The 13,668-nt window shown below is 35.5% G+C and overlaps 1 protein-coding gene across 5 annotated transcripts in view; it reads left to right on the forward strand.

Moving 5' to 3' along the window:
• STARD13 (StAR related lipid transfer domain containing 13) overlaps positions 1-13,668 on the forward strand; it is a 624,823-nt gene that overhangs the window by 188,995 nt on the left and 422,160 nt on the right. For all 5 annotated transcript variants that reach the window (XM_074216050.1, XM_074216052.1, XM_074216053.1 and 2 more), the window contains one exon: positions 2,926-2,959. In XM_074216050.1, coding sequence (XP_074072151.1) covers positions 2,926-2,959 — 34 coding nt within the window. The remainder of the gene's footprint in view (positions 1-2,925; positions 2,960-13,668) is intronic.

The raw sequence follows: 13,668 nt of genomic DNA on the forward strand, positions 1-13,668 counted from the left end.
GAATCACTCCTTTATCACCTGGTTTATTTATCTTGGGATTTTTATTTGCTGTGTTAAAACGGTTTACTACTTTGGGCATTGAACAGTTTCTTTGTAGTTCAAGAGTGGCAGGTGTTGAAAGACCTTTTTTGCTGAAATTTGGTCAAAAGTCATTCATGCCTTCACTCACTTCATTGATCATTGGCTGCCTCAAAAGATGAGACTTCCCAGTAAAAAATACTCAGTTGTTGAGCTTATTCCAATCATGACTCTTAACTGGGTGTTATTACCTTACCTGAAGTGGCTATTCCCAAATGCAATTACATCCTTTACACAGCACTTTGGTAGTTTCCTTAAACAGTGTTATCTCCTCAGACAAATGGAGACAACCATTGAGTTCACGCTATTTTGGCACTAGAGAAATTACAAAGTTGTAAGAATTGCTAGAGAAATCCATGTTTTCCCCTCTTAATCAGACAACTTATACTTTACTACTTCAGTGGACCACTAATCTCTTTGATGTTGGTTACTGAGTTCAAAACACAACCAATCCACCCTTTTCATGAATTCTGTGTAATTTTTGTCCATATCCTCCCATAGACCTTCACAGGACTGTCCAACCCAACCTACTAGAGACTGTGCTGGATACCCTACATTAAAATCCTACTCTGGGTCTCCCTGAACATTGAAGGCACCTAGTAAATGCTTGTTGGTTGGTTGACTGAAATAATTCTGTGTTCTGAAAGGCTTTTTCAGCAACAGAATGTGACATAGGAGGACCAACCTAGCTAAATATGGAGATAATCATCACAGTAGGCCACTTATCATAGGTGATTTGTTCTTTTAGTCATAACAGCAACCCAGGAAACAATCAGAGAAATCAGTTTTTAAAAAAATGTTCTTGGGAGTACAGTACATTCTGCTGTATTGCATGTTTTGAAAATGTAAATTTGTTCCAATGCTATTGATATATGGGAACATTTTGAACACAACTCCAATTTCAAGTTTTCTTCTGCCCATTTTTCCCCTGAGAAACAGCAAGAATGCAGAAAAATGCACCACTTCACAATTAATGCACCCCTAGTTCCTATGTCCACTTCCACAAGCAAATTTTAGGTCTTTGTCAAGGTAAAGTAGCATATTAATTGTCTCTGGTTCACACTATTTCCTTCTTCCCTTCTACTCTTTCAGCCATGGCCTCTTCTAGAAGCTTGTAGTTATGGTCTGACCAAATTGCTTATACAGACTGCTCAGGGCCCCAAATATGGTCACAATTTATTGTTTTTTGTTATTATTGTTCAGTCATTTCCATTGTACTTGACTCTTTGTAATACCATTTGTGATTTTTCTTGGCAAAGATTCTAAAGGAATTTGCTATTTCCTTCTCCAACTCATTTTACAGATGAGGAAACATGAGGTAAATAGAGTTAAGTGACTCACCCAAATTGATACAGCCAGTGTTTGAGACTGGATTAGAACTCAGGTCTTCCTGACTTCAGACCAGAGTGTTCTACCCACTATACCCACCTAGCTACCCATTATTTATTGTGTGTTTCTTAACCATTTAAAATGTCTAAGATTATGCTATCATTTTTATTAGATTTCTATCTTTTTTAAATATGTTACTATTGAAGTTTTTGAGCTTTGTACCCCAATGTCATTTTCCCCATAAGCTTTGCAGTTTTTATTACATGATTTTGCATAACATGCTTTGGGAGTCTTCATATGTTAAATTATTCTGGAGTTATTTGTACCTCATAAGATATACTTGTGAGTCTATGGTTGGTACTAACAGTGCCCAAATATTTGAAGGCCCAATATAGATGACTTCCCTGTTCTTGACCATCTGGACTAGGAAGAGAAATGATCCCAAGAGGAGAAACACAGATGGCTTCAGGAAACTTCCCTTGGGAATAAATGAGGTCACCTGGTGGCCATTTATGGCCTGATCCTTCACTCTCCTTATAAACAGCTTTCTTTGAGTTTCTAGAGTTGTCTCCAGGAGCAATGAAAATATCAGCCATCAACACTAATTAACTCTTGTATTAATTAGTTAGGTAGCTAGATGGTATAAGTTATAGAATACTGGAATCATGAATATAACCTCACGAACTTAATAACTGTGATCTAAGCAAATCACTTGACCTCTTCCTGCCTCAGTTTCTTCATCTGTAAAAATGGTAATAATAGCACCCCTATCCCAGAATTGTTGTGAGTTTTAAATAAAAGCACTTTGCAAACCTTAAAATGCTATGAAAGTGCTAGTTATCATCATTATCATCATCATTAATGAGTGTCTGGCCCACACTTCTTGATTTGATTTCTCTTTACCCAACAGCATTCTGTTCTTTAAAAAGAAACTTGTCATTGGTATGTAGAATGCAAGATGAAAGAATGAAAAGGGAGAACAGTGCATAAAAAAAAATTGAGTCACCAAAGGCAAATCTCACCTATTTCACTGTTTTCTTCTATTGTCTGTTACTTACATTAAGTATCTAGAATATTCTATACTTTTGAAGACTGTATCAAAGAGTAGGCTTCTATTTTTTATCTTTCTTTTTCCTTCAGCAAAGCATACTTGAATTTTCACATGAATCTTTTTTACAGATACTTCCTATTACAACCATGGGTGACAATACCTTGTCACCTAATCACTGCTTTGCATTGCAAGAAATGAACATGGACTAATTTCCCTGTAACAGAACTGATGATGCCATTGTTATTACCCAGGGACATCTGGATTATAATATAGGGTTTAACTCTTGAGAATAATGCCCTCCTCCTGCCCCGGGAGGTCTTTTAATCTTTCAATTCTGAGTTCCACTTGACTGGGAGTATTCAATTTTACTTGGATTTTTTTTTTTTTTGCTGTTGTCCATTAATGACATTTATGATTGGGGTGGGGTATGATTTTGAGATAATGAAACGGTGATTTTCTTTTTGCAGGTGCTGCCTGAAAAACAGGACAAGGAGAGAGCTGGTAAGTCTATTCTATGACATGTGCTTATACTTTTGTTTTGGATGTTTGTATTTTAGAGGAGCCATACACAATTTTCATGTCATTAAATACTAACTGTGGATACTGATGAATCATTAATGGAAAGATGTTATGGATTCTTCTTCAATACTGCTGTGTTTCAAGGATTCACAATTTTGTTCACACTATATCCTAATCATACCTACTCACCTTTTTTCTCCTTTTCTTCTTCCTTCCTCTGCCAAGTTGGTAAAATGCATAGTCAGAAGTATTGGTATAAACACTAAGATCTTACTCTGAGTCATTCATTTGCTTAGCAAAAGATGCTGTACAGAACAGGGCAGGGAATTTTGATCCACATTAAGGATAGGTATTAACTTCACAGAAATAAAAAAGAAACTTGTCACCCAGTTACTCCATTCACTAACAGGGATACATCTATAAGAACATAGTATACACATTAATTATAGGACATAGCTATTGTACATGTTATGTCTGTGTGTGTGTATATATATATATATATATAATATACAAAAGTTAGCACTTATAAGGAAATCATATGACTTCATGATACTTTCTTATAAATTTGAGTATGAATTTTTATCTAGGAAAGTTTCATAATCAAAAAGTTAGAACTACTGAGTTTTTTTTAAGGCAGATAAAGTGAGTATATACCTTTAATTCTAGTTTTTATATAACCTGGTAAAAAATCATATACCTTTAAATCTTAGTTTTTACAAAATATTATGAAATATCTTTAAATCTTGGTTTTGATATGATCTTGCAAAATGAATATGAGAAATGTTCAAATGACCTGTGATTGCATTAGTACATCCAGCTAGCCTTCTGGATAAGTCTATGTTAAGGAATTGACTGAGGCAAAATTTGAATACAGGTCTTCTTTATTCCATACCCAGCACTCATACTAGACTGCCTTGAAGTGCAAGGAAGACATTTTACCAACAGTGTTCAAAAAACATTTATCCTCATTTTCTCTCAAGATACTTACAAAAAGGTGGGCACAGTTAGGTGGCACAGTGGATAGAGAATACTGGACCTGGAATCAGGAAGCCTCATCTTCCTGAACTCAAGTCTGGCCTCAGACACTATGTGAACCTGGGTAAGTTACTTAAAATCCTGTTTATCTCAAGTTTCCTCATCTCTCAAAAGAGCTAGAGAAGGAAAAGGCAAATCCCTGTTTGCCAAGAAAATTCCAAATGAGGTCATAAAGATTTGAAAATTACTGAAAATGGTTTATAAGGATATCTGCTGTTTGCATATTGACTTAGAAAACTACTTGTTAACATTATCTATGTTCTGTTGTATTATACTTATTTTGTTCAATAATTTCCAATTATATTTTAACCTATTCTAGGCCAACTCAGGAGTGCTGACAGCAGCTCCAGGTCAAGTATTTGACACCTCTGGTTCAGCCCTTTCAAATTACAGCATCAACATTTACTAGCTGTGTCACTTCCTGTTCCCAGAGTCTCTGTTTATTCCTCTGTAAAATGGATATAAGACATACTACTTATTTCTCAGGATTGTTGAAGAGAAAATGCTTTCTAAAGCTTAACAATCCATATAAAAAATGTGAACTTTCACCTCAGTTATCCTTTCTTGAAGTTGAATATGTTCCTCTAACTAGTAAATCATTACATAATGAAAATGCTGGGTGCTTCATTTCTCTTGTTGAAACATAAGCCTATTTATCTGAGTGTGTAAAGTGCATTTACTTAAAAAAATAAATAAAATAATAAAACTCTGCTTCATACTTTGAGGAATGTACCTGAATCTAACATATTGCTTTTAGAAAACTAATCATTTATATTAGACAACTAGGATAAGAAAGTGATTTCATTTTTCTTTTTTTGGCTACATAAAAAAATTTGAATCATTTAGGCTCAGATATACACTCCTTTTTGATGTTTAAAGCTCTTCACATACTGACTCCAGCCTTGTTATAAGGCATCCCCAGTCTTAATATGCATAACTCACCTTTATGGACTCTCCTGGCAATCAGTCTTGGTTCTCCAGTGACTCTCCAGAGGGAGGATTTGAATCCAGGTCTCCCTGCCTTTCCATTGGATGTCACCGTGCCAGGAATGCATTTCCTCCTTACTTAAGTCTATTAAAATCCAAGCATCCTTCTAAGCTCAGATGCAGTCCTACCTTCTGTTCAAAGATTTTCCTGATTTCTTCCCAGTCTGCTAGTTCCCTCTCTACCAATTACATTGACTTTTTGTTTGTTTTGTGTGTATACATATATATGCATTTCTCTCTCCCCAATAGAACATAAGCTCCTTTAATAAAGAGACTAAGAGACTGTCATCTTGGGTCATTGTACCCTACTACCTCATATGTGGTAGATGCTTGTTGATTTATTTATTTTTTATGTTCAATGCTAACTACCTGACCCTAGGCAAATCACTTAATCTGGTTTACCTCAGTTCCTTATCCATAAAAGGACCTGGAGAAGGAAAGGTAAATAGTCTAATGATCTTTGCCAAGAAAACCCCAAAGGCCCCTGTGCCTGGCAATACTATCTACTTAACTGACTGACTTTTTGACTGACTTTAGGTTTCAGGACTAGACCTGTGATTTTATGAACTTAGTGAATCCCCTTTACTACTATGGCTCAGCACCTTCTCTATAGCTTACAATTTCAGAGGCCCAAGGGCAAGCTTCTTGCCCAGAGTTACAAACCTCTCCTGGTTCAGAGGTCAGCTCTCCACTGCAATGTCTTTTTCAATTCTTACTTTAGCACTTTTCTCCTGTTGATTATTGTCATTTGTTTATATGAACTTAACTGCAAGTTGTCTCCTCCATTACATTATAAACTACTTGACTTATCTTTCTGGCCTTGACACTTAGCACAGTGCCTGCCTGGCACAGTTTATGGACTGACTGACCATGCCACAATACCTAATCTTCCTCCCACTATAGGATAAAATCTTGTTTTCTCATCTAACTTAAATCAAGAGAGATAACAAACTACAATTTTCACCCTTGAAATAGCAACTATTTTTCTGTTGCAGTGTAATTTCTAAAAAGGTCAGCATTTGGTGACCCGTTATATAACATGGCTGGCTCTCATATTGTGATTTTTGCATTTTGGGAGGTAGAATTTGTGCTCACAAAAGTCCCTGGTTTTTAACTGTTGAAATTTACTCTGCCTTTTGGTGCTCTGTTTCCACCAGGGGAAATGAATAGGAAAGCAGGCAAGCAGAAAACTAGAAAGAGCCGAGTCCATTTCTATAGAAGTAATTAGAAAGAGCAACATGAGAGTAGGAGAGATCAGTGAAGGGTGGCAGAGAGCAATTTTTCTGCACATGTAAATCTGATGAATGTGGTAAGCAGCTAAGTCGAATTCCTATATAAGTAAGAAGAAAAAGAAAAAAAAGATTTTGAGAATGACTCTAATTCTTTTCTTTCACATGACATCCTTGGCTAATTTCAGTTTTGGTGGTGATTTTTGCTGTATAAAAAAAAAAAGTGAGGACTGGCATAGTCCATGTCTAATTGGATTCCTCCACAGGCCTTCCAGGCCTCTTGGCCCACAGCTGCTTGGTGTAATTTTGTCCGAAGGGAGATGCAATATTTCAGGCCGACTGAAGAGGCCACTGTTAGTACATATTGGCAGAGTGAAACAGGAAAAAGGAAGTGTCCTTGACTGGAGCTCTCGGTATTTGTAGTGGTGGTGGGAACCATGAAATGTGCTTTTCTTATTTACTAATACTGTGCTAGATTGACCCATATTCTTGTTACTTTCATAATACTACTAGGGTTTAAGTAGGAAGCCCAAATGTAATTCAGAGCCATAAAAGGAGGTCAACCTGGGGGTGGACTAGAGGAAGACATGAATTCCTGCAGACATTTGTATTGCTTCAATCCTATATTCTAGGAAGGAGCATAGATTTAGAACTGAAAGGGTCCTGAGAGGTCATCGGATCAAACCCCTTACTTTATAGATGAGAAAACTGAAGAGTGGAAGTGAGGAGGAGGTGCTTTCCGGGCATGATGGAAAGGCATGGAGGTAAAAGATGTAATGCTAAGGAAATCAGCACACTTTGGTTGAAACACAGAGTACTTGTGAAAGGGAATCATGTAAATTAAGTCTGGAAATGTCTATTGGAGCCAAACCATGATGGATTTCATTCACTTCCCTTTTAACGAAACACAGCATCTGGCTTTTATCAACATTGAGGCCATTATCACCATGACTGATCAAAGTAGTCATTACTAGATTAAAGTGGCGAGTGACTTGTCCAAGATCACATAGGTAGTAAGATCCTAACCCAGGTCTTCTGCCTCCAAACCTAACCCTCCTTCCATCATGGTATCTAACAGAGTTCTTTTCTAAATAATCCTCCTGTTTCCCTATATTTTATACCAGGACCAAGGATTTCAACATAAATATAGAAATGAAGTGTCCGTGTCATATGTACAAGAGGTGATTGACTTCAGAGATACCAAAGGCTTTGTTTCACTTAACTTAGACTTTGATGGAGCCTCAGCTCTGATAAAAGACAGATGTTGCATTTGGTGAAAAGGAAGTAAATGGCATCCATTATGATCTGGCTCCAGTAGACCCTTCTAGATGTAGCTCACATGACTCCCATTCACGAACTGTGTTCCAGTCAAACCGGCCTGCTTTCTATTTCCTAAATTTAGTACTCTGTCACCCACCTCAGTATCTTTCCATTGTATCCAGAATGACCCTTCTCCTCACATCCACTGCTCAGAAACCTCCCTTCTTTGAGGAGTCTGTGGTGAGGTGGCATCTCTTCCTATTAAAGGAAGCCTTTCCTGATAACCCTAGATGTTAGTACACTTGTCCTCCTCAAAATATCTCATTTTTATTTATCTTTATAAAACAGATATCTGTCTACTTCTAAATTCCTGGAGAGAAGTGACTATATTTCATCTTGCCTTCATATCCCCAATACTGTAAAATTGGTCGGTGCTTAATGGATGCTTGTCAAGCAGTGGATTCACTCTAACTAAATGCAAAAATCAATCCCATTTTCTGCAAAGCTTAAATGCTAGTTAGTGGGTAATAATAATGTTTGTCCTTCATTCTCAAAGTAGTGACTAACTACCCTAAAGAACATCAGGAGATTTATAGTCCTGACTTAGCTTTAATCTCATTGTGTGACCCTGGGAAAGTCATTTGCACTCTTCCTCCTTATAAAATGAGGAGGTTGAACTCTTTGGTCTCAAAGAACTCTCCCTACCCTGACATTCAATGAATTAAATCCATTCCATAACCATTCTTTAATAACTAACACAAAGAAGCTATCTTTTATTAAATCAAATACATGTGGCAAATCTGTTTTATATTTTAAAATTTTTACTCATTACCTCATTTCTTCCATACTTTGATGGATCCTTGCTGTGGGCACTTCCTCCAAGAACTAACCTTACTGTGCCTTCTCATACTGGGTGATTCTCGTCCATGTGTAATAATAGTATGTACAAAGTATCTTGTGGAGTCAGGAAAACAGAAGTCCAAAACCTGCCTCTGACAAATCCTGGCTTTGTGACCCTGGACAAATCATTTTACCTCTCCATGCTCTAAGCAAATCTAAGAGCATTAGTTGCAGACAAATGACTGAACTGAATTCGTGAGGAAGCTTCCTTATGTGAAATTATGGGTCCAGTCTCCATCCCTAACCTTACCCAGAGGAGAAAGCCAATGTACCCCATGTTTTGAAGGTCTTCTAGGAAGGTAATTAGGTGAGTACAATGGATAGGGCACTGTTAATTGAGTTCACCTATCTTAAACAATTACTTTCTATGTGTCCCTGAGTAAGTCACTCAAGTTCTTTCTCTCTTGGTTTTCCTATCTTAAAAAAAAAGAAGATAATAATAACACCTACGTCTCAGAATTATTGGGAAAATAAAAAGAGATAGTATTTGTAAAGTGCTCAGCAAACCTTAAAACTCTCTAAATGTTATCAACATCACCACCACTACCATCACCACCACCATCATCATCATTATGTCTACAATATTTAATATATATAGCAGTACAATAATCAGGAATACCTTCTATCTTCTTTTATTCCTTTTCCCACCATGCTGGTCCCTTGATGATGTTTTAAACTTACTTTTACATATGTTATGCTTGATCATGTGCTATTTTTGTTGTGCTTCAGTTGTTTCAGTTGTATACAACACTTTGTGACCTTATTTGGGGTTTTCTTAGCAAAAATTCTGAGTGGTTTGCCATTTCCTTCTCCAGCTCATTTTATAGAAGAGGAAACTGAGGCAAACAGGATTAAGTGACTTGCCCAGGTTCACACAACTAGTAAGTATCTAAAACCAGATTTGGATTCAGGAAGTTGAGTACTCCTGACCCCAGGCCTAGTACTCTATTCATTGTGCCACCTAGCCGCCTACATTTATATAGCATTTTAAACTTTGCAATATGATTTACAAATACTGTCATTTTATCCTGACAACAACCCTGGGAAGTAGTGTTTTTTTTATTATTATTCCCATTTTACAGCTGCCATTCATTTCTCCATTACTCTTTGGATTATCTACAATTTGGATGCTCATGAGATTAGGGTGTTTCATGAATCATATCACCAAGAGATTACTGCTGTTGAAATGATAGCTTTATGTGTTTAGAAACAGCTCATGCATTGTGAAATTTCCCAAGTACTATCCATTTTTTTAAATATATTGAGAAATGTTCACTGAGTGACTTTTAAATTGTTCAGGATCAAGTAAAGATTTCTTCTATATCAGATCCAATTTCATCTTCCTAAATCTTCTTTTCACTTTCTCAGCTTAAAAACCAAGTTGTGAAAATAACTAGGGTGAAAATTGATGATTGTGGAAACTTGACTGATCTGTTCCATTTCATGTCTGGAAATTGGCTTCTTTTGTTTACTCTGTAGATGGCTTAGTTGGTCCTTGTACCAAACAACTTACACTTGAGAACTTCGGTGAGTTGATATTTTCTGGAATCTACTATCATACTTCTGGATAATATTTGGCAAATGAGGTTTATCCCATATTGGCATTGTCTTTGATTTTGTAGTTGTGCTTTCTGAGCTTTATGGTATGCTCAATGAATAATACTAGATGGAGTACTAGAATTGGAATCAGGAATACCTGGTTTCACATCCTACATGTCATACTTAACAGTTTTGTAACCATAGATAAGTCACTTAAAGTTCTACAATAGGAATAGAAGGATCAGTAATATTTATAGCCATTTCCTTATGTGCAACTCAAATTTAATTGTGTAAGTAAATCATTATATAAAGTCAGTTATTATTAATTCAGTTCATCTCTAAAAATTTGATAATTAGAATCAACATCTTAAATTTTATTCACTTCAAAGTTTTCAACCATTTCCAGACTCAATAATTTATTTTCTTTATCTTTTCTTCCAATTTGACTTGATCTTGATCTTTACTTTTTAGTTAGTGATTTGACTGAACATAGACATTGTGAAAATGTCCCCCCATCAGTAATCAAGAATTTTCTGTCAAGATAAAATCAATTTCACTTTCTTTTCTTTTTTGGGTATATATTTGATACAATTTAGTACCTGCCAGACCCAATACTTTCTGGCTTTCTTCTTGAGGAAAATATCCAAAATACCCAGGCATGAGACTTCTGAATAATCTATAAGCTTTTGCTCTCTTTCATGTCTTACTCCTTCCATTTACCTAAAACTGCTTTTTTGATTTCATTTATAGGGAGATTGTCAATTCAGGTATAGTTCATTTCTTCTACCAGCATACCATCTTTTGGTTTATTGAACAAAGATCTCCCATTTAGAATGGAAACTGGCAATGTTTATAAAGTAAAAAAAAAATCATAATTATTTGCATCTTATGCCTCTTTTTTTAACCTTTATTCCATCATCACTGGAGAAGTATTAGGGTGCCAATCATACTGAATGCCACTGTTTCATTTTTTGTTTGATCTGTTACCATGACCAAGAGTTCATTAACTGAGGACCATCTAGCTGCCATGTTTAGGTAGGCTGGTTCTTAGACAGCAAACACACAAAGGGCATCTGGAGTCCAAGGAGAACCTGGATTCTATTGATAGACTGTTTAAAACTCAAGGTTATTGCTACATTAGTCCTTCACTCAACACTTGGTGAATCTTGAACTAGCAAGCCATATCACTCTTTTTCCCCCCCATTTTCAAAAATTAATATTTTTAGTGACAAAGTTTCTTTCCCTCTCCTTTCCACCCTCCCCTACCACTGACTATTTTTAAAAATAATATTCTTTCAACAATTATGCATAATTAAAACAAATTTTCACATTGGTCATGTTAAAAAAACAATCAAAATATATTTCTCATTCTGAATCCTAAGTTCTCTTCTCTGTTGAGAAGTAGATAACATGTTTTATCATCATTCCTCTGGAATCAAATTTAGTTATTGCCTTTGATCACAGTTTGAACAGTTTGTTTTAACGTTATTGAGTTGCATCACTCTCCATGACAAGAACAATCAGTTCTTGAAAAGGTGACCAAGATTTTTTAAGCTTAAAAAAGAAGATAGTTTTTTTTAAAATTCCCCAATAAACATCATATCTGCCTAATAAATTCAATTAAACAAACATTTATTAAGCAACTACTATGAAAGACACTCATAAGGCAGAGATTACGAGAGAGAGAGAGAGAGAGAGAGAGAGAGAGAGAGAGAGAGAGAGAGAGAGAATGAAAGAGCAAGGAGGCCCTGCTCTCAAGAAGCTTAGATTCTTCATGTGGAATATATCATGTACTCAAGGGAGAAAAATATAAAGTAATTTCAAGAAGGGGAAAAGTGTTAATATCTTGGGAAATCAGAAAAAGGCCTTAGGTGGAAGGTGGAAATTGAGATGTCTTAAACTTGGATTCTAAGAGTGTATTCTAGATGTGGAATACCTTATGCAAAAATAGTTACCAGGCCAGTTTTCTTGATCTAGAAAGCATGTTTTACATGGCTACCCAGAAATATATTTAGGACAGTGCAAGCTGGATAACTGCACTAATAGCAACTGTAAAGATATTCCATGACCCTAGTTATTTGTTCTTCCAACAAGGCTACACCTGTTCTCCCATTCCCAATCCTCATATATTGGTTGTATTTTGACTTTTTTGTGCTGTCTCATGAATGTGAAGAATCCATTGGGGAAATATGATGCTCCTATTATTTTCTAAAAATAATAACAACTCACATTTGTATAGCCCATTACTTGTAATAACCATGAAATAAAGTATTGCAAGTATTATTATCCCCCATTAAATAGATAAGGAAATCAAACTTCAAAAAAGTTTAAAAATTAAGAACCTTAAAGAAGTTAAGTAATACTTAAAATCACATAGCCAATAAGAATCAGAGTCAAGATTCATAGCTTCCATGGATTCTATCAAATCTTAGCTAAAACCCCACCTCAAGCAAGAAGCCTTTCCTGATCTTCCTTAATTTCAGTGCCTTCTCGCTGTCAATTATCTCTAATTTATCCTACTGTTTGCATGTTGTCTCTCCCATTAAACTGTGAAATCCTTGAAAGTGGGAATTATCTTTTGTTGTTCTTTGTTTTTCCCCAGGATTTAACCCATCATAAGTTTAGAAAGCATTTAGTGACATGATTCAAACCCTGGTCTCTCTTGCTGGCTCCAAGCATACTCTCTACAGTAAACACCATATTAACCTCTCAATAAATAATTTTCTCTTAAGCAAGGCATTTTCTTCCTCCTTATAAAGAGTCAGATCACATAGTTTCTGTGTTTCTGTGTTGTGCAGAGCTTTAGCATTAGACCTCATAAAGCACCACTGGTCTCCAGGAAATCTTTTATGGTCTACTGACATTCCTAGGAAATGAACTACATGCTATGAATGAGTTCATATCTAAGAATACAACAGCGTAACTAAAAATCATTATCCTTGAGGATTTGAGTAAATGATAAGTTTTGATTTTTTGGTACAAGATTAATTTTATACAGATCATAAATATGATGATAAGATTATTGTATGGGACATTCAAGATTATATGCATAAGAGGATTCAAGAGTTAAAAAGATGAATTCTTGAAATTGAAATAGCCCTATAGCCTTAAATTACCTTTTATTTTTTATTGTATACTTCAAAAAGATTACTATTTTAAAAATTATTAAATTAACCATTGGCTGCTTCTAAATTTATTTCCAGGATGCAGATAGACCATAGTGGAATTTAGAAGGTGAAATCCATTTCCTCCGATAAAGTATTTATGTAAAAAAAAAAAGAAAAAGAAAAGCATGACTCTATTCATATGAGCAGAATGAATCACCTCTCAAGTATTAGGTTTCTAGATACCTTTGAAATCTTATTATTGAAAAGAAAATATCTTTGTTTCCCTTAAGATTTAAACAAGAAGTAAATTTAAAAGACATCAGATGTAAAAATGCTGCTTTACTGTCAAGGACAATCATTTGCTGCCTTGAAAATGATGTTTGTGTCTCTTTAGAATCAGAGAAAGTTGTTTTTGATTTAATGAGACTAAAGAAAATATTGATTAAAGTAGAATTCCTTTAACCAGAGAATAATCCTTCCTGACTCTCCTAACAAAGCATCATCCTCCCACGCCATTGTGTAATTATTCTCAACTTTTCCAGTTTTTTTTTTTTCCTGTGATTTCTGTACTAGGATATAATGAATCGACTTCTCATCATGTTTAACCCAGTGGGAGATATCAACTCATTTCCCA

The sequence above is a fragment of the Macrotis lagotis genome, chromosome 1 (assembly GCF_037893015.1).
Source record: "Macrotis lagotis isolate mMagLag1 chromosome 1, bilby.v1.9.chrom.fasta, whole genome shotgun sequence".
Lineage (NCBI taxonomy): Eukaryota > Metazoa > Chordata > Mammalia > Peramelemorphia > Peramelidae > Macrotis > Macrotis lagotis.